The sequence below is a fragment of the Chlamydotis macqueenii genome, chromosome Z (assembly GCF_036417535.1).
Source record: "Chlamydotis macqueenii isolate bChlMac1 chromosome Z, bChlMac1.mat, whole genome shotgun sequence".
Lineage (NCBI taxonomy): Eukaryota > Metazoa > Chordata > Aves > Otidiformes > Otididae > Chlamydotis > Chlamydotis macqueenii.
In genome coordinates this window covers 13,253,278-13,274,905 of record NC_141593.1, presented here as the reverse complement: position 1 = coordinate 13,274,905, position 21,628 = coordinate 13,253,278, and the positions used below count along the sequence as shown (strand labels likewise).

The following is a 21,628-nucleotide window of genomic DNA, read 5'->3' as shown; positions in this document are numbered from 1 at the left end:
CATAATCCAGGTTCTAGTACAGTCTATGCTTCTCGCTGCAGGACACTCATATTTTTAGGGATACATTAATTTTGAAGTAGTATGTATTTTCTTAGATGTTCAGTTCCCAATTCCAGAAATAAACAGAAATGATAGTACACCCAAAAGAAGCTGCATGACCACTCTCCAAAGGCAGCATCTGCACTGAAAATTTTAAAAGATTGTGTAATGATAGCAACAATATAACCAAATGCTCAGCTTCTCTAACCCTACAGGAAGATATGCTACAATATCTCCACAGCCAATCAGCAGTACTACAAGCCTCAGACCAGGAAACTCTTTAAAGTACAGTATGTGTGAATATTGCAACGGGGACTTTCTCATTGCTGCTCTTTCTTTTTCTCTTTTTTATGCTTATAGGATGGCAAGGCAGATGTGAAGTCACTCATGGCGAAATTTAACACAGGTGGCAACCCCACAGAGGATGTTTCTGGTAACAATCGATGCTTCAAAGTCCCAGGACAAGCTATCCATACGGGATTACAGACAAGGAAAGCAGCACTTGAGAAATTTGCAAGTCAAGGAAATGCAGCTTCTTCAGGAGTCAGTACCACTCACAAGCCTGTTCATACTAAGCCTCCTCTGGGGGTCAAGCCTTCAACTGATGATAAAACAGAGAAGGATCCAAAGCCTCCATATTTGAAACCAGTGGCACAAAGGTTTGGCGTTCAGCTTCAACCAACTAACAGAGAAAATGATGGAAAAGCTGGATGCACTAAACCCCCCACCAAAACCAGTGACTTGGCAAAAGAAGAGCCAAAGCCTCTGTATCCAAAACCTGCAGGGAACAAATTCCTTAACTCTGCTCCTCGTGAGAAAGAAAAAAATCCTCTGGGAACAAAACCAGATTCAAATTTTGCATCACAGGAGAGTGAGAAGAAACCAACATTTTCAAAAGTAACTGTAGTTAAGGAAAAGTTCATGTCTGCAACACAAGAAAATGAGCCCAAGCATCCTTTCGCTAAACCACCTCTTGCACAGAAACCTTCTCTAAACCATGAAGTCTCCCACAATGATGACACTTCAAATAAAAATGTTCTTCTGCAAAAAAATATACACTCATCTAAAGCAGCAAAAAAAATGGATGAAAATAGTAACTGTGCTGCAGAAGCTGCAGGCAGTAATTTTTCTAACATGGCTCTGAAGCCTACTGGCCACTGGTCCAGTTCATCTCAAGGTACCTCCAAAAACATGGAGGAAAAGACTGAAGAAAAGGGAATGAGTGCTGCCAAGAACATCTTTCTCAACAAAATCATCCAGGAAGAATCAGGTTCTTCTTCTCCTAAGTTCCATAAGACGAACACAGCAGTTGCTGCAGGAAGGCCATCAGGTGCATCACAAGAGAAAGAGGATGGGGACAAGAGCTCAGAAACCCCCAAGCGGAAAGCCTTGCCCCCACTGTTCAAGCTGGGCCAGCCCCCGCAGAAGCCCAGCAGACCCCCCAGTGTGGACCTGGAAAGGTTCCAGAAGAGCAGCCCAAAAGACAGTGAGTCCTCTCTGTTCTTGCTTTCTTGAGTATTTGCTTTGTTATGCAGTTAGTACTCCTCATTTCAGGCGGAATCCCTTTTTCTGTTCTGTGCATCAGATAATCCCCTAAAGCTTTAACCTATCCTTGTGTCTCTTCCATACAGGACAGAAATTAAAATTATATTTTCCCTCCCTCAGCAATTAAGTGTAGGATGAATACTTTCTGTATTGGATTTATTTGTTTTTCAAAACTACTCAGATGTAGCTATAACTTGTGTCAGAGAGTTTAAGTATTTTTCTTAACAGATATTTAAGTCCTGACTTCCTATAAATGAGATGTTGTCTGTCCTGTTCTTGACAGTAACTTCCTGGGCACAGCTTGAAGGCCACAAAAAATTATATACTACAATCCGTAGTACCCACAATTTTTTTTTCTTTTGTCTTTCACAATGACTAATCACCGTGTGACCGTATAAATTGCTGTATTTTAAAGTTTGTTTAGAAAGCTGGACATTGTGCAACATTACAGAATCAATTGTTCTCATGTGGAGCTGTGACAATTTTATACCAAGATCTGAATCCAGACTCCATAACCACCTCCTGGACTTAGTGTTTTCTCTTAGGTTTGCATGATTTCAGCAGTATGGCAGTTAGTAGCACTTGAGGCTCTGCCTCACTACTTCTGTGAAGAACCAAGCCTCTGAACTTTCTGATGGTCGTAATCCAGGCATGAATATTAAGACTTGTCACTAGGTTTCTGTAAAATTTGAGATAGTCTTGTGCATGATGAAAGCTTATGTAAATACATTTGAAGTATCAGGGAGGATGCAAATCCCTGTGAAAAAAAAATAAATTGCTGACTCCACTCGCTCAAAGAGTTCTGCTTCAACAAGTTCCTTTCATTGCTTAAGACAAGTTGGAACAGCAATATAAGCTGTTTCTGAGGTACTCAAAATATGTCCTTGAAAATCTCATGTAAAAATGTAGTTTCCTGAAGTTAGACCCAGAAATCCACTGTCATCTGTAACCACCTGTACTTCAAACTCTTGGGTTAAATTCCTTCCAGAGCTTTTACACACTCTGACAACTTTTAAAAGCTAAAATCAGTCACTCTTACCTCCAGGTGGAATGAGTGACGCCAATTAACACACTTCTATTCTATGTTTTATAGTAGCTGAAGGAGGCTTTCTCTTTTGTTTTATAGCACCAGGTGCTAAGAACTATGATTGAATGAGAAACTCAGATCACATTTTAAAATCAAAGTCTTAAGCTGTATGGGTTCAGAGGAAAGCTGTTCTTGATCTCACTGCATGAAAGAAACAAGGACAGAAGTTTAAAAAATATTACTGTGTTAATTTTTTCTGGGTTTTTTTTTAATTTCTTTCTTTTTTTTTTTTGCTTAACTCATGGTTGTCTGCATTGAGCTCAGGAAGCAAAGAATATATTCAATCCTCACATATATTTTTTTTTAGCTCAAGTAATTTTAACCAGTTATGTCCTGCAACAAATTGTGTCAGGTGATACACACAGCTAAGTAATTTCTGGTAATGAGGGGCATTTCATCTATATTAGTCTGCCTTAACCAACTCTCTTAGATTTAATTTAATGGTTCAAACTTAGTCTCTTAAATTTTCAGTGTGATCAGTGGGAAACGGAGCTGCTCAATGGTGTGATTCAGTGTTAAACTTAGATGCCAAATGTTGCTGACAGCAGATGCTCTGAATAACTCCACACTATACGTGTGCAGTACATGAGGTACATTCATGTAATTTAATTGATACAAAATTTGTCCTTGTGCCTTCTGTATTTAGAGTACAGTATGCCTTGTGCTTCAGCAGTTTTGAATGCACCCAAGATTGGACTTTCTGAGACAGAAGACATTCAAAAGGGTTATGACTGGGTGAAAAAGCTCAGAGCTGACTTTCTCTAAAGACAAAAGGCCACACTAAAAACACAGTGTGCATGCAACTACATATTCTGTTATTATTAATTCCACTAAAAAAACAGGAGCATATCAGTAACATAAAATGTACTTTCTTGCCGGCTGTACATTCTGATTTTCCTGTGTTACCCTACAGTTATGGAAATGTTCTTACAAATCCATGATCAGGCCTAGGTCCTCAAATGGTGTAAATTTTTGTATCTCTTTAAAAGAAATATGCCAATTTACAACAGTCTGAGCAGCTGTCCCTTTTCCATAGAGCACTGCTCAGGATGACTGACTTTACTCGAGTGCCCAGAGTAGGTCTCAAAGTGGAAAGGCAGCATTTTCAGCAAATGACACCAGCAAATGCTTTGATTAAACAAAAACAGTAAGAGCTTTACTAACTAGAACTTTGAGAAGTCCTGATGAAGGCTGGAAACACTAAAACTGCAATGATTTTTTTTTAATTCCTTTTTAAAGTTTATTTCTAAGTAATTAATGGAGGAATTATTTTATTTGTTTGTTGTTTATTCAATTATTTAAGATTTTTTTTTTTTCTGGTTCCCATGCAGTTACAGACAGAAAGCATTTTTTCATCCTCTTTTTAAAACTGAGAGTTAGAAATATTTATCCCGTGTATTTAAAATGAATACTGTGAACAGGGCTGTAAGGATAATACCAGAACTTTTGCTAGAAGGAGGATCTCCAGTTGTCACTAACTAGCACTAGCACCGGCCTCGATGAGTCGCACTGGGAGCATGAGCTAAGGACGGAGCTGCCCAGTGTGGTGGTACAGGTTGTTCTCCAAACATGCTGCAAAATACACTAAGTAGAACTGAAGGGTCAGACACAGTCTTCTTTACTTCACAGTCTTTGGGTCAGGTCAAGAATGAAAGATTTAGAAACTACAGCTGTTCATAGTGATCCTGAACTTCAGCCTTCCCCTGCAGAGCTGGCACGTAGACCTTGACAGTCTGTTTGTCTTTAATTAATCAGCTCTCTTCCTTGTAGCCAGAACTCTCTGTAGAACAGTTCTGGTGGAGAGACTAGGTGTTCTACAGTGAATCTTGAGAAAACTCATTTTCAGCCCCACAAAGTTATTTGTCGCTACTGGGTTTCTTGGAACGTTAAACTTGAATGACAAAACCTACCTGCCTTGGAAAGGCAGTTAAACTGAATTTTTTTTTTCTTTTTTTTTTTTTTTTTTTGCAAACTGTCATTTCAAGAATCAAAGTCTTGTCAGGAAGATGCCACCCCCGCAGCACACATTCTTCCTTCTCATTACTTTGTACTGATAAACAACAGCTTGCCATAGTTGCCTAATTTGCTGCTGTGATTCACGTGCTGAGTAAAAATAAAAACAAGCAAATGGAAATAGTTTTCCCATCCAACAAAACTTTCTGACACGTAGCCTTTGGGAGTTTTGATCTGTACTAGGGCAAAAGTTAGATTTTGTGTTGTCCTTTGAGAAAAGCTCCACACATGATGGTTGCAATACTTAAGTAAGGGGCATGTGCCCGGGGTGCAGAAAACCTTGTATTACCTGGTTTAAACCAGGAGTTTGAACTCAGTTTTCTCAGAAGTATCAATTCACCCCTTTTTCTTTGGTTGTTATCCTTTCCCATGAAAGCTGCTTTACTGTTTTTTCTTATTCAAATATTCACTGGGCATGAAATAACCTTCGATGTACTTTAGATGCAGCAGTCTTAGTCATATGTGGGAGAAGGATTTAAGCTGTCCACCATGCCTGCATGAGTACTAAGGGATGCTGTTTTGCCTAGCTTTGGATTAGAAATTTTCACCTGGTCCTGAAAAACTTTTACTGATAAAACTTCTGTAGATACAAGTGTCTTGCTAAGGAAAATTTGACTGTCATTGCATTACTATTTCCGCTGAAGGCAGGTTTTTAAGAAATTCCTATCTGGGCCTGTAAATATATGGCACTCATAAATTCCTGTGTTATGTCCCATTACAGCAATTTTCCCTGGGAGCAGATCACATTTACGTCAGCCCAGAATCAATGAGATGCATGTGCTTATTCAGAAAATAATACTAATGATACTGTTTTATAATAAATACCCAATGTGCAAAACGGGGCTTTGTTAGCAAAAAGAAGAGAAGCAAAGTCATTTTGCTGACAGCTTTCCATGTGAGGCCACAACTGCACTGTTGCCTTCAGAGGAGAACTGCACCTGGGCTGACCTCAGTGAGACCGTGCGTGTACAGATGGCCACCCACATAAAGTCGGTTCACGGCTCAGAGTCCCTAGCTCTCTAAACACCTCTGAATGCCTTGTGAATGATCAACACAGAGGCTTCAGCTGCGGAGAATATTGTGAACGGTACTGGCAGAAACGAAAGGAAAGTGTACTGAATCTAGGAGAAAAGAAGACATGCAAGAAAATTCTCACGATTTATAATTTGGTTTATAGTTCTGTCTGCAGTCCTTCTTGAGGGTCAGTTCTGCGATGGTTTGTGTACCCACACTGTGACATGGCTCTTTGAATTGAGTAAGACAACCAGAGAGAAAGGACGAATTAAAATCTGACGTGCATTGTCAAAGTTATCACAACGCTGTTTGCAAAGCAATTAACAGGCAAGCACCACTCCTGAGGACAGTAAATGTCCTAACCTTCTTTGCAAAGCCCCTTAGGACCAGTCAATTGTTGCTCTTACTTGATGGCAAGATGAAACAGCAGCTTCCAAAGTTATAAAGAACAGGGGATTTTTTTTTATCACAGGATGTCACAGCTGTTTACTGCAGAATCTGGACTTAAAAGGTCAATGTAGATTTTCTTTTTTTTTACCTCAGTGCTAGATTGGATAAACTTATGCAACAGCTTAGTATTAAGGTGTAAGGGGATAAAAAGAATTGTAACTTGAGCCAAATAATCTGTTTCTAAGAAGATGAAACTAAAAGCAGGTGATGATATCAAAGAGCACTGTTCAGGAGGGGGTGGGGGTAGCTGTGTGTAATGATGTGGTGCCTCTGTTTGCACAGGTGAACCGTAACATGCCATAAAGCTCTGTACAGCTCAAGAAAGTGTCAAAATGATAATTTCAGAATAGCATGATAATTATGTGCAACATAATGCCTAGACTTTGCTATACATAGCTAAAATGATGAATTTTAAGCTATATAAAAAGGGTACTGAAGTGAGACTATTTGTGGGAACTTGCAGACCTTCAACGCTTTTTACCTTGTCTTTTATTAGATTTTGTGATGTTGATGTCTGTTATTATTGGCCTCCCATACATTTACCTGAAAACTATGGAAGTGAAGTTGAAATTGTGATTACACAGATCTGACAAGAACTTAACTTTGCAGGGTCTGCTTGAAACCAACTACAAAATCTCAACAAGCTGTTGTGTGTAGTTTTTAGTGGAAAAAAATGTAAAAGTTCTTCAGCTTTCCACTAAGGACATTCCTCTCCCTCCTTCTCTGAAAGTTAGAGGACCCAAACAATTCTTCTTTCAGCAGCATTATACTGAAATATTTTACACATCTGAGGAACAGGAGAATCAAAATTTGAAGTTCCTAGAACTGAAGAACGATGCTTAGCTGAAATCTAATCAAAGTTGTGCATTTATCATGAAAATCAGACCACAGCGTATGAAATCCCACACAATATACATAGTCTGGTACAAACCCAATGACAAAATCTGTGTGGGTCTGACCCCAAAGGAGTTGTCTTACTCATGGGATTTGTATGTCATTTTCAAGAAAGAAGTCTGAATTCCGTTCTAACTTCAGTATTATTTCTTTGACCGTCTTTCAATAATTCAATGTGTAAGTTCCAAAAGACCAGTTGAATTAAATTTCCCTCAATCTTTTTGCTCACATCTTCATTTTCCAGTTATAACTACACACACTACAATTATAGATTATGCATGTAAGACTAAATTTTTCAATAAGCAAAGAACAGACCGATGACTTCAGACGGATTTAGTCAGAGATAATTTTTTTTCAGATTTTTTAGGAACCTCCACAGCAAAGAATATTAATGCTATGGAGGAAACCCCGCCACACTGAAGTTTTTGAAACATTACCTTTAATTGATCAAGGATTCACCATGTAATTCTGCTAAAATATGTGGACAAGACTGCAAATTTCACTGCTAGTATGGCTTATAGCACTAAAAAAAGATAAATCACTGCAATTTAAAAATGAATGTAACCATCCTGATAGGAATATGAATAAGACAAGTTGTCTATCTGCCTAAGGAAACAGATAAATCTAATCCATGTTATAGATGAAATAAGTCTTGAGGGAAACCAACATTTAGTATTTCCCCACAAAAGATTGTTCTGGGTACAGCTTGCTGTTGTTATGCATTAGGAAGCAAAAACACACAAAAAGTACACTGCACAGGCAGTGTAGAAGCAGGGATAGGTATCCTGGGAAGAGTATAGGGATGCTACCCAGTTGGTTAGGGATGGGGTTAGGAAGGCCAAGGCACAGCTGGAACTGAACTTTCCAAGTGATGCAAAAAGACGGGTTTCTACAGGTATGTCAGATAGAAAAGGAAGGTCAAAGAAAGTGTACCCCCTGTGAAGGGCATGACTGGCAAACTGATAACGGATGAGGAGAAGACGCAGGTACTCATCAAGATTTTTACCTCAGCCTTCACCAGCAATCTCTCTTCCTATACCTCTTGACTGGATGGATGACAAGACCGGGACTGGGGTCACAAAGTCCCTCCTACTGTAAGAGAAGATCAGGTTCAAGACCACCTGAGGAATATGAACATACAGAAGTCTATGAGACCTGATGAGATGCATCCTAGTGATCAGAGGGGATTGGTGGATGTAGTTGCCAAGCCACTTTCCATGATATTTGAAAAGTCATGGCAGGCAGGTGAAATCCCTGGTAACAGGAACAAAGGGAAACATTGCACCCATTTTTAAAAAGAGTAAGAAGGCGGCCTCTGAGAACTACCAGCCTGTTAGCCTCACCTCTGTGCCTGGGAAGGTCATGGAATAAATTCTCCTAGGAGCTATGCTGAGGCACACAGAGGACAGCGAGGTGGTTCAAGACAGCCAGTGTGGCTTCACCAAGGGCAAGTCCTGTCTGACCAACCTAGTAGCCTTCTCTGATGGACTGACTACATCAGTGGACAAGGGAAGAGGGAAGACCTATGGATGTCATCTATCATAGAATAGTTAGTGTTGGAAGGGACCTTTAAAGGTCATCTAGTCCAACCCCCCTGCAAGGACCAAAGACATCTTCAACTAGATCATGTTGCTCTGAGCCCCATCCAGTCTGGCCTTCAAAGTTTCCAGGGATGGGGCATCCACCACCTCTCTGGGCAACCTGTTCCAGTGTTCCACCACCATCTTTGTAAAAAAATTTTTCCTTACATTTAGTCTGAGTCTATCTCCCTCTTTTTTAAAACCATTACTCCTTGTCCTATGACAACAGGCCCTGCTAAAGAGTTTCTCCTCATCTTTCATATAAGCCCCCTTTAGGTACTGGAAGGCTGCTATAAGGTCTCCCTGAAGCCTTCTCTTCTCCAGATTTAACAGCCCCAACTCTCTCAGCCTGTCCTCACAGGAGAGGAGCTTCAGCCGTCTGATCATCTTTGTGGCCCTCCTCTGGACTTGCTTCAAGAGGTCTATGTCCTTATGTTGGGGGCTTCAGACCTGGATGCAGTACTGCAGGTGGGGCCTCACAAGAGCAGAATAGAGAGGAAGAATCCCCTCCCTTGACCTGGTAAACTACATTGCATTCCTAGACTACAGTGCAGTAATCCCATTGAGTCAGCTACAATCATTCCTGAGCAGAGACTTCAGAATCTGAGGTGCAGAATTTAGGACTGAATATAAACCATTAACACCCGTTAATTCTGTTGAGTAAATCTAAAAGATCACTCCTAGCAATTCCAAATACAAGTTGATATGCAGTTTGAATTGTTTTGAGGCCACTTCTGATTTCAATCAAGTACATGCCTAACATAATCTCTCAATAGGCCTGGACTTCTGCAAAGGACTGAATGAAACACATGACATGTAATGCTGTATTAGAAACCAGTGTCCACCCTCCATCAGGGTCAGTGCTGGATGGGTTTAACATAATGTCTTTGAAATTACACTACATACAAAATGAGTCTTTGTGAAGGAGTGTTGAGAACACTAGTTAGAAAGGAGAATTTATAAGGAGGAAAAAAAAGACAGCTATGACTATATTTGGCATATCACATTACTTCATAGGCAGCTTTATGGTAAACCTGGGGAAAAAAAACCCTTTTTTTTTTTGTCAGATATGCAAAAATATTGTGGTGATGGAAGTTCTGGACATGTTGCTGCTATCATTATTGCAGAATGCATCTTGAATTCTAAAGGTCTCATGTTTAGCTAGTTAAAAAAAAATGCTTTGTAGTCTGTTTACTCATAATTACAACAATGTTTGGCATATACTTCTCATACATTGAAGTTTGACACGTACTGAAATTTCTCTTTGAGCTGAGAAATCTTAATTTCTCTGTATTGTTTAAATAATACTTCCTTAGTGGCTCACAGATGTAAAACTATGCAGCATGCATAATATTTGAATTTGAAAAAAAAATATATACAATACTAGAGCAAGTATTTCCATCTTTTTATTTCCTAGACCTATTTTGGTTCACAGAAAGAAACTTTTAGTGAATCTTAATTTGATTGCATTACATGGGTAACAACACACAAGTTAATAAGTTGACTAATTAAGTTAGTCATCCAAATAGTTCATTGTAGGAAACAGCCAGTAATTCCTGAAAGATTTGATCTTAATTTTTCAATACTAAAGTAAATATTAAATGCTAATAGAAACAAACAAATATTAAGCATTTCATGGTAAAGATGTTAGAAAACTTATGAACAGTATACTAATGTTAAATTTTATCCTAAAAGGTTCATTTTATTAATGAACATTTCTGAGCTCATCAATTTCCACTTGAAACTGAACCCTCCTAAAATGTGTGCATTTAGAACGGTGATGTTCCTGGTTTGCAGATCCTGAAGAAAAGAATATACAAACCCATACTATTTGACGCAAGACACTGTGGCATGGGAATTTTTTATGCCACTGATGTTTTATATATCAATGTTTACACTCCTATGATTAATTTTTAACTAGAATTGCATGCTATGTATGATGTAATTAGTCTTCAGATTGAACAACAGGTTTATGAAATTACCAACCTCTTCATCAGTTTGTTGGTTTGGGAAACAAATAGTTACATTTTAAGTAAATATCTTCCAGTACCTTTTCTTTTGTTTGTCTGTGCATCATTATATGCATTTCTTTTGCCTTCTCTTTCAAATAGAAATGACTTACCAAAAATTATTTTAAACTATTGCTATCTTACATGTCCTCACCTCTGAGTACTTCCAATTGCCATTTTTCTTCATTGTGTATGAAATTATACCATGTAATATAAAATTAACTGGCTCAGGTTTATAAATATTTCTTATAAAAAAAAAAGTAAACATTAAGGCTTTTTATCAGATAACTAAAAGTTTCACCTATAGTTTAACTGGAAGCTAATTTTGTGCTCCCTTTTAGATAAGGATAGGCTTCTGTCTATGATTACACATCTGTAGTTTGAAATCACTTTCCTCATGCCAGTCTGCACTGGCCAGACAAAGAGTTCTGAATATCTAATATCTTATTTAGTGACCATAAGGCTCAGTCCTGCAAGCTTTTACATACCAAAGTATGTACTTCGGCTGAAGTACTGTGTGTTTTCTTCCAGGAGTAAGATTAGATCTATGTTTAATATTTTTCAGCTGTCAGCCTTGAAAGTAGATTTAGATCCTCTCTTTCAGGTGTTGTTTATCCTTCATCTGTTTGTCTCTACATTATCACACAGAATGGGAAAAACCCTTTACCAGATATGTTGTCTGACACATAATATGTCATCTCCATGTCACTTTGAGAATATTAGGCATTGAATAGGTGTTAAGTGTTATGTGAAATACCCTTGAGGTACACTCAATTGAGATCAATGAGAGGTTCTGCTTAAAAAAAGACAAATTCTCCATCATTTTTCATGATGTATGAGCAATGATCAGCAAAGTAATCTTAAAATGGATGACAACCTCTACTAGGTCTCCATTTTCCCCTTTTCCCTTCCTCCAAAACTCCCCTTTTTCTTGTAGGTGGTTCCCTTTATACAAAGCTGAAAAAGCAGCTTTACCATCTAACTGGAAGTAGAATCAGAAGAGATGAGGAGAATAAAATAAAAGAAAAAAAAAGAAAAAAAAAACGAAAAAGAGACGCGTGGTAGTAGTGGGTGACTCCCTCCTGAGAGATACGGAGGCACCTATCTGCCGCCCCGATGCGCTCTCTCGGGAGGTATGCTGTCTCCCAGGGGCTCGTATCAGGGACGTCGCTGAGAGAATACCAAGCCTCATACGACGCACAGACTATTATCCACTGCTGGTGTTTCATGTGGGTGTCAGCGACACAGCCGGCAGCAGCCTGAGAAACATCAAAAGAGATTTCAGGGCCCTGGGTACAACAGTCAAAGACTCTGGGGCGCAGGTGGTTTTCTTGTCAATCCTCCTGGTTGACGGGCAGGGACCTGAAAGGGCCAGATGTATCTGGCAGGTTAACTCCTGGCTCAGGGAGTGGTGCTACAGCCAGGGCTTTGGGTATCTAGACCACAGCGCATGCTTTGAGAAGCCCGGGCTACTAGGGGCAGATGGCATGCACCTAACTGAGAAGGGGAAGAGTGTGCTTGGACAGAGGCTTGCCAGACTCGTCTGGAGGGCTTTAAACTAGTGTTGCTGGGGGAGGGGGAGCACAGTTCAGCCCACTGCTGTCAGCATGGCGCCAGTGCCAGCACCAAGGGTCTAGAAGCTGAGGAAGGATCTCAGGTATGTGCAAATGAACTTCAACTGAGGTCCAAAAGAACTCCTGTCGCTCCAGCTAGCAAGTCAGCTTTGTCGGGGGCCCAGCTGAAGTGTCTCTATACCAATGCACGCAGCATAGGAAATAAACAGGAAGAGCTGGAGATGCATGCACACAAGCAGGGCTACGACCTTGTTGGCATCACGGAGATGTGGTGGGATGACTTGTATGACTGCAGCGTCAACATGGAGGGGTATAGGCTTTTTAGAAGCGATAGGAAGGGGAGATGAGGAGGGGGTGTCACTCTCTACATCAGCAACCAGCTGGAGTGTGTGGAGCTCTGCCTGAGGATGGAGGACAGAGAGTTTATGGGTCAAGATTAGAGGATAGGGATGGACAGGGGATGTTACAGTGCGGGCCTGTTACAGGCCGCGTGGCCAGGAGGACAGAGCAGATGAAGTGCTCTATAGGCAGATAGGAGCAGCCTCACGGTCACAAGCCCTGGTCCTCATGGGGGACTTCAACCACCCTGACATCTGTTGGAGAGACAACACGGCAGGGCACAGGCAGTCCAGGAGGTTCCTGGAATGTGTGGACGATAACTTCCTCCTGCAGGCGATAGAGGAGCCGACAAGGAGGGGTGCCATGCTTGACCTTGTGCTCACCAACAGGGAGGGACTGGTGGGGGATGTGAAACTGAAGGACAGCCTTGGCTGCAGCGACCACAACATGGTGGAGTTCAAGATCCACGGGGCAGCAAGGAAACTGCACGGCAAGCTCTCTGCCCTAGACTTCAGGAAGGCGGACTTCGGCCTCTTCAGGGACCTGATGGGCCAAGTGCCATGGGAGGCGGCCCTGGAGGGAAGAGGGGCCCAGGAAAGTTGGTCCACATTCAAGGAGCACCTCCTCCAAGATCAGCAGAGGTGCATCCTGATGAAGAACAAGTCAACAAAAAGGCCAGGAGGCCTGCGTGGATGAGCAAGCAGCTCCTGAACCAACTGAAAGTGAAGAAGGAAGCCTATAGAGGGTGGAAGCGGAGACAGGTAGCCTGGGAGGACTACAAAGAGGTTGTGTGAGTGGCCGGGGATCGAGTGAGGAAGGCTAAAGCCCTGATGGAATTGAATCTGGCCAGGGATATAAAAAGCAACAAGAAAAGCTTCTATAGGTATGTAGGGGACAAAAGAAAGTCCAAGGAGAATGGAGGCCCCCTCTGGAAGGAAACCGGTGTCCTGGTTACCCAGGCCATGGAGAAGGCTGAGGTTCTCAATGACTTTTTTGCCTCAGTCTTCACCCATAAGGGCTCTTGTCCTGCCACCCAAGCTGTAGAAGGCGCAAGCAGGGATTGCAAGGATGAAGAACCGCCCACTGTACTCGAAGAGCAGGTTCGGGAATATCTGAGGAACTTGAAGGTGCACAAGTCCATGGGACCTGATGAGATCCATCCGCAGGTCCTGAGGGAACTTGTGGATGAAGTTGCCAAGCCACTGGCTATCATACTTGAGAAGTCGTGGCAGTCTGGTGAGGTCCCCGATGACTGGAAGAGAGGAAACATAACCCCCATTTTTAAAAAGGGGAACAAGGAGGACCCAGGCAACTATGGGCCGGTCAGCCTCACCTCTGTGCCTGGCAAGGTCATGGAGCAGATTCTCCTGGAAACCATGCTAAGGCACATGGAGAGCAAGGAGGTGGTTGGTGACAGCCAACATGGCTTCACCAAGGGCAGATCATGCCTGACCAATTTGGTGGCCTTCTATGACGGGGTGACAGCATCTGTGGACAAGCGATGAGCAACGGATATCACCTACTTGGACTTGTGGAAAGCTTTTGACACTGTCCCGCACGACATCCTTCTCTCTAAACTAGAGAGACATGGGTTTGATGGACGGACCACTCGGTGGATAAGGAGTTGGCTGGATGGCCGCACTCAGAGAGTGGTGGCCAACGGCTCAATGTCCAAGTGGAGACCGGTCACGAGTGGTGTCCCTCAGGGGTCCGTGTTGGGCCTGGCCCTGTTCAACATCTTTGTTGGTGACATGGACAGTGGGATAGAGTGCACCCTCAGCAAGTTCACCGATGACACCAAGTTGTGTGGTGCCATCGACACGCTGGAAGGGAGGGTTGCCATCCAGAGGGACCTTGACAGGCTGGAGAGGTGGGCCCGTGCCAACCTCATGAAGTTCAACCAGGCCAACTGCCAGGTCCTGCACCTGGGTCGTGGCAATCCCAGGCACAAATACAGGCTGGGCGGGGAATGGATTGAGAGCAACCCTGAGGAGAAGGACTTGGGAGTGCTGGTGGACAAGAAGCTCAACATGAGCTGGCAACACGCCCTTGCGGTCCAGAAGGCCAACCGCATCCTGGGCTGCATCAAGAGGAGCGTGGCCAGCAGGTCGAGGGAGGTGATTCTCCCCCTCTACTCTGCCCTGGTGAGATCCCACCTGGAGTACTGTGTCCAGTTCTGGAGCCCCAACATAAGAAGGACATGGACCAGCTGGAGAAGGTCCAGAGGAGGGCCACGAAGTTGATAAGAGGGCTGGAGCACCTTTCCTATGAGGACAGGCTGAGAGAGTTGGGGCTGTTCAGCCTGCAGAAGAGGAGGCTCCAGGGAGACCTTATAGCAGTCTTCCAGTACCTCAAGGGGGCCTACAGGAAAGATGGGGAGAGGCTGTTCAGCAGGGCCTGTTGTGATAGGACGAGGGGTAATGGTTTTAAAATAGAGGGAGGTAGATTTGGATTGGCTATTAGTAAAAAATTATTTACAATGCGAGTTGTAGAACACTGGAACAGGTTGCCCAGAGAGGTGGTGGAGGCCCCATCCCTGGAAATGTTCAAGGCCAGGCCAGATGCGGCTCTAAGCAACCTGATCTAGTCGGGGATGTCCCTGCTCCTTGCAGGGGGTTTGGACTAGATGACCTTTGAAGGTCCCTTCCAACTCTAACCATTCTATGATTCTATGAAAATGAAGAAAATATTGTACCCAGACATTTCTTAAAGTGGGATCTGGACTCAAGGAGGGCAATAATCAAAAACTTTCTGGGTCTTTGCTTTCAAGGTGTGAGCAGTGTCTCCAATAATTTTTGTGTCTCTGCCTTTACGATATGTCTGAAAACAGCACCATCAAAAGCACTGAGTTTCAGTAATGTTGTGAGTTTACCTGCTTACTTTGAGCAGCTCCAAAGCAGCATAATTGTGAAACCTGAAACCATGGCTTGCATGTAAATGAATATGTGGGTTAGGGAAGCGGAGCAGAGAGCAGCTCTCTGCAAGATATGAACATAGTAGGAAGTGGGTGATCAGCTGCTGCAAATGTTGTTGCAGGTTCTTAGCAAAACTTCTCTAAAACCCAGAAAGCTTTCCAGACCTTGCATGTAGAAATGGTGGAGTGTTTTGAAGTAAAAATGAAAACTGATGTTGCATTTGCAGAGTAGCTCAAAAGCATTTTGTTTTACAAAAGGATGCTTCTTTCAAAATGCAAAACTTTTGACTGTGTAACTGCTTAAAAAATCCTAAAGTAATTTTTTTATAAAAACAAAAGAAATTCATTAAGAAATTTAAAATTCTAGGCATTTCTTTCCTGCAGAATGTTTGGAGTCTCCTTGCAATGGTTGATCATTGTCAGGTTTTCTTTACATTAATAAAAGCAGAAGGGATCAACCCCTCATTGGTATCTCACTGCATCAGGTGTCAAAGGGAATAAGATCTTGCCAAAGGCCATACTGTAGGCCAAAAAATGAAGGAGATGGTCTGTTTCTTAGGATATGAAGTGAAGACACAGTTTTTCCCCTGTATGTGCAAGAGACTGCCTTGTTACATAAGGGATTTTCTTACATATGTATATTGCTATGTATTTATGGTAAAGTAGGTGAAGTCAGAGTGAACTCAAAATGGAAGGCAGTGTGATATGCATTGCTGTCAGTTCCAGTTTTGTTTAGTATGCAATCTTGGACCAGAAATTTCTGAGTTGAGGCAATGGATGGCTTAGATGCTACAGCCTGATACCTTAAACATAAGTAAGAGTTAAGTCATTGCAGTTAAGTTTGGGCTGTGTAGAGAGTGGAGGCCAGGCTCATGCATTTGGAAGGTCGTGTGTTGCGGATAAGATGCAATGCAGCTCTTCTGAGCTAACTGGAATTTTTTAAGCACTATACTAAGGTAAACATTATTGCTGCAGTCCAGTCAAGCTGTGAAAACAACATGAATAGCTGAAGCAGACCACCCTCTGACAGGATCGGATAGTTTCCTACTTCAGGGGAGATCACAAAAATGGTTGTTTATCATTGTTACCAGTTAAAAGCTTTCTGGCAAGTAATCACATTCTATTGCAGTACAGGTTGAACTGATCATCAGGGTCTGTATCTTCAGCCAATGGATGTTGAACTGCATGTGTGTGTGCTATTTTTTTTTTTTTTTTGACTACTACTGTTCTGCTCAGGTTGATAATTAGATACTGTTCTTCATCTATGTGTCTAACTCTCATCCAAGCAGTGAGATACCTTGGTATTTAGAGAGGGGGTAAATAGAGACATGTTATTTCAGCTTTGTCAGTACCGAGCCCATATCACCCAGTCCAATTTGGAAAAGGACTGGAGAAAACTGGCCCTGGCCAAAATACTGGTTCCCATCAGATTCCTATCACACCAAGTACAGATGTTGCAAATGTTCCTCCAGGCACTGCTGGGATTTCCCTTCAGTTTGCCACTTATTTCTGCTATTAGCATCTCAGGACAGAGCAATACAGCATTTCATGACACCACTGAAGATTTCAGCAAGGTGAGACTGGATATCTTTTTCTCAGCCTGCCCTGAAACTTGCTTTTGACTACATAGAGTACATGGGTTCCAAATACCTTATTTTGGGGTTTTTACTAGTTTCTCTTTGAATCCACACAGGAGAGGCACGGAAATTATACTGTTACATGCAGGTTGATTCCTCCTCAGATTGTTGAATATAGAATATCTGGACATGAAGAAAACCAGCACCAGCTCTCCCAAGTCTTTCTCCTCAGGGCTGTTCTCAATCCATTCCCTGCCCACCCTGTATTTGTACTTGGGATTGCCCCAATCCATGTGCAGGACCTTACACTTGGCCTAGTTGAACTTCATGAGGTTGTCACATGTCTCCACAGCCTGTCATCATCGCTCTGGATGGCATCACTTCCTAGATGCATGTCGACCACACTACACAGATTGGTGTTGTTGGTGAATTTGCTGAAGGTGCAGTCAATCCCACCGTCCATGTCGCTGACAAAGATGTTGAACAGCACCAGTCCCAATACTGACCCCTGAGGAACGCCACTCGTCACCGGTCTCCACTTGGACATTGAGCCATTGACCACAACTCTTCGAGTGTGGCCATCCAGCCAATTCCTTATCCACCACGTGGTCCATCCATCAAATCCATGTATCCATACTTCTCAAAATATGATGGACAGTGGCTTGGCAACTTCATCTGTCAGTTCCTTCAGGACCTGCAGATGCATCTCATCAGGGCCCATGGACTTGTGCACCTTCAGGTTCCTTAGATAGCCTTGAACCTGCTCTTCTGCTACAGTGGGCAGTTCTTCATTCTCCCAGTCCCTGCTTTTGCCTTCTGTGACTTGGGTGGTGTGGCTAGAGCCCTTACCAGTGAAGACTGAGGCAAAAAAGTCATTGAGTACCTCAGCCTTCTCCATGTCCCAGGTAACCAGATCTCCCATTTCTCTCAGGAGAAGACCCGCATTCTCCTTGTCTTCCTTTTGTCCCCAGTGTACCTAAAGAAGCTTTTCTTGTTGCCCTTCAAGTCCCTGGACAGATTTAATTTTGTCAGGGCTTTAGCCTTGCTTACCTGATCCATGGTCACTTGGACAATCTCTCTGTTTTTCTCCCAGGCTACCTGTCCTTGCTTCCACACTCTGTAGGCTTCCTTTTTATTTTTCAGTTGGTCTACAAGCTCCTTGCTCATCTATGCAGGCCACCTGGTGTTTTTTCCCTGACTTCCTCTTTGTTGGGAGACATCAATCCTGAGCTTGGAGATGGGGATTCTTGAATGTTATCTGAGCTACCAAAGAGGTATCAGCATTTCTCTTTCACAAGCCAGGAACAGCAAGGGTCAAAATCACAAGTTTTACATCAAGACAACTTCAGTGTCCTGAACTTCCTGCTAAATAAACATTCTCCAAGAATGTAGGTGACCTTCTAGTCTCTGGACATATGGAAGTTGTTTGAGAAGGTTCCCAAAGAACACAAGTGAAGTGTTTGCAGTGTTCTGCTATAAGTGCTGAAGCTCTGAGCATGATTAAAGAAGTTTAATACTACAAGTAGCAGTGTAATGGGCTATCTGGTACTTTCTATGGACAGTTTCTATGGCAAATTTCTCTCAGCTGCTATACAGCTGCACAGGTTTTGAGGAACTCATTCGTTTCCATCTGATCTTTCATGTATTTGGGAAGAGCTTCAGTTTCTGCACCTGTTTCTTCAGTGTGGCACAGGATGTGAAAAAGCTGAGAGTCCCAAGAAGAGAGAAGAGGCTATTTGGAAATTGAGGTGTTAGTGGTCAAAGGTACCACATAGTGATGGTCCTTAACACTGTTTCCTGTGTTAAGAGTGCTTTGGGTGAATGTGAAGCCAAGATTTCCTGTTCTGAGTGTCCAGAGCTGACTTCAGTTCCACTACCAGCACACAGCCTTTCTGTATCCTCAGAGAACCAAGTGTCTCAGAGACACAAAAAGATGGAACTGGAGTCAAAATTAAATGCTCCATTAAAATAGGAAACAAAACACTACTGAAACATTATGACAGCTTTGGCTCTGAGGCCTGATTCTAACAAGTTCTTCACACTGAATGTCACCTTCCTACCTACTCATCCCACTATTTTCAGTATTAGAATTAAAGCAGTTTACACGCACATCAGCCTCAGTCAGTTAAGTGTAGGTCATTACAACTGTAAAGGCAAGGAATAGTATGTTCTAATAGAAAATAAAAAAGCAGTGTTTCCATTAATACAATGATCATGTAGTTATTGTTAGATTCCAGCAATGTACATAAATTAAAAAGGACAGGTTGTTCAGCCCTTACACTTAAAAATAAACACTTAATCTAAAATGCATGTGGTGTCCTTTCCTGGTTCAGTTTCCTATTGCCTGAATTTGGGTCTCAAGAGACATCAGATGAAACAAGTGTTATGCACAGAGACTTGGGCAGAATTTTTACCTTAGTCCTATAAACTTATCACAATGAAGTAAGGCTGTATGATGACATAATGCATGTATGCATGTTGTGCATACACACAACACTGTATTAGGGCAACATAAATATAACCACAGAAAAACTCATATTGGATTCCCCGTTAAAACACAAGAATTTCAGAGTATAATTAATACCAATTAACATCACTTTCATGAAAAAAAAAAAACCTTTCTGGCTTCTTTATTTGGTTAGAAACTGCTTAAAAGATTCAACTGCAGATACATGTGTAGATTGTCAGTGCTATTCATCTTTATCAGGGATTTTAGAACAATAAGACATTACCACTGACAAAGCCTGCGGATGAATAAAGTCTGTGAAGAGTTAAATATGAACACAGTCTTCAGACACTCAGATACAACAAGAGCACAATCGTGTAATCTTGGCTCATTTTAAAAAAAGTTTGTCTTTACTCAAACGCAAATTACGTGTAGAATGAAGAACTGTAAACTATACCAGTGCAACAAGGTAGTGTAATGCCTTGGGAAGAAATCTAGACATCATAAACAATTCTACAGTTGAGTAAGGACAGAAAAGTCTAATGCATAATAGTTGTCAGCCTGTAGCCTTAAATTCTTGGAATTTTACCGTTAAGGAATCTTCATGTAGTTACAAAGTTTTTGAAGAAAAGCTTTTTGCTAATGGGCCTTAGTTTGATATTCAAGTGTGCACTTCCAAAACAGGAGAAGGGATGACAATCGGAGAAAATACTGAACTCCTGTGCAAATACAGATGCAATCAGTAAAGATATGGCCAGATGAAGAACAACTTGTAATTTTCATCACTGCATGTGGCAAAGTGCATGCTGTTTAGAATTCCAGTGCCAGATTTTTTACAATGCTAGAAAAGTTGGAGAGATTACAGAAATAGCTACAAACCTAATTGCTAGATGAAAAAAAAAAAATGCCTTGAGATGAGATTAAAAATCTTGGATCTTTAAAGTTATCAAAAAGAAACCTGAGATATCGGTTAAGTTCAGTGGTATCAATACCTTATGGGTAGAAAACAGTAGTTATAAAAAGGCTTTTGATCCAGTAAGCAAAGATGGAAATAAAAGTAATAGCACCTGAAGCCTGATGAACTTGAAAACTGTAAGATGCAGATTTTAACAGTAAGCGAATTTAACCAAACAAACTTTGTAGTGGTATATTCTTTCTCTTGTCTTCAGACAAGTAGGACATCTTTCTGTAAGAAAAATTTTAGCTAAAATGGTATTTTTATAGATCTCTAGCTGTTGGGCTCAATATAGGGGCAAGTATTTTTAATGTTACATCTTGTAAAATATAGGACAACAAACAAAGTACGTCATCATTGAATTGGAGGGACATAAATAAGTTGTTTGGTTCATCCCTATGCACAGGTTAAGAACAACTGTACTAGAACTTATTCATGCCCTAAGTTTATCCCACTTCTTCAACATGGACGTCAAGCCGTGGAAATTCCACTTTCACTATTAGAAAGTGACTCCTAACAAATGTTGCTGGCCTTTAAACATACTACTTCTTGCCTTCTCCACCATGGAAATGAAGAAAAAAAAAAATCAGCCCTTTTTTTTTTTTTTGGCAGAGGCTTGGGTATTCATTTTGTTCTCCCCCAGTCTTATTATATTTCCCTAAACAACCACCATTTGTTCAATATCTACAGGAATTAATGTCTTCTAGACCACTAATCATTCTCACTCTTCTCCTTTGGACTCCCTCCAGCTGGCACACATTAACTCTGCTATAGCCTCCTCAGTATTAAGTGAAAGGATTATTTCATTTGACTTCTGGGCTATGTTTTTGAATAAAATTATAAAAAGATATGTGATACCACACAAATTGAATCCTGGTGTACCTTAAATTGTAAGGCTGTGCTTTTGCAAGATGAATGTTCCTTAACAAAAACACTAAAGAATTCACCTGTGTAATTAGCAGTGCTGGGACTTTTAGTACTTTGCTGTTTAGGTGATGGAGGAACTTAACAGGTTTCAAATGCACTGTTGTTGACACGTATGTTGTGAAGTTGCTTCAAGCAGCCATGAAGCCCAGTTTACCCAGAACTTTTTGAGTTCTTTGTTATCAAGGAGAAAAACTGTCACAGCTTGGTAATTTTGCTTTGATTTCCATGTGACACGAGAGGTCCTTCTAGTAGTTATCAATTCCCC

At 41.5% G+C, this 21,628-nt stretch overlaps 1 protein-coding gene across 1 annotated transcript in view; it reads left to right on the top strand.

Annotated features, from left to right (window-relative positions):
- Positions 1-405: 405 nt before the first annotated feature.
- FYB1 (FYN binding protein 1) overlaps positions 406-21,628 on the top strand; it is a 46,795-nt gene continuing 25,572 nt past the window's right edge. Inside the window, exon 1 of the mRNA XM_086771070.1 lies at positions 406-1,525. Coding sequence (XP_086627196.1) covers positions 427-1,525 — 1,099 coding nt within the window. The 5' untranslated portion in view covers positions 406-426. The remainder of the gene's footprint in view (positions 1,526-21,628) is intronic.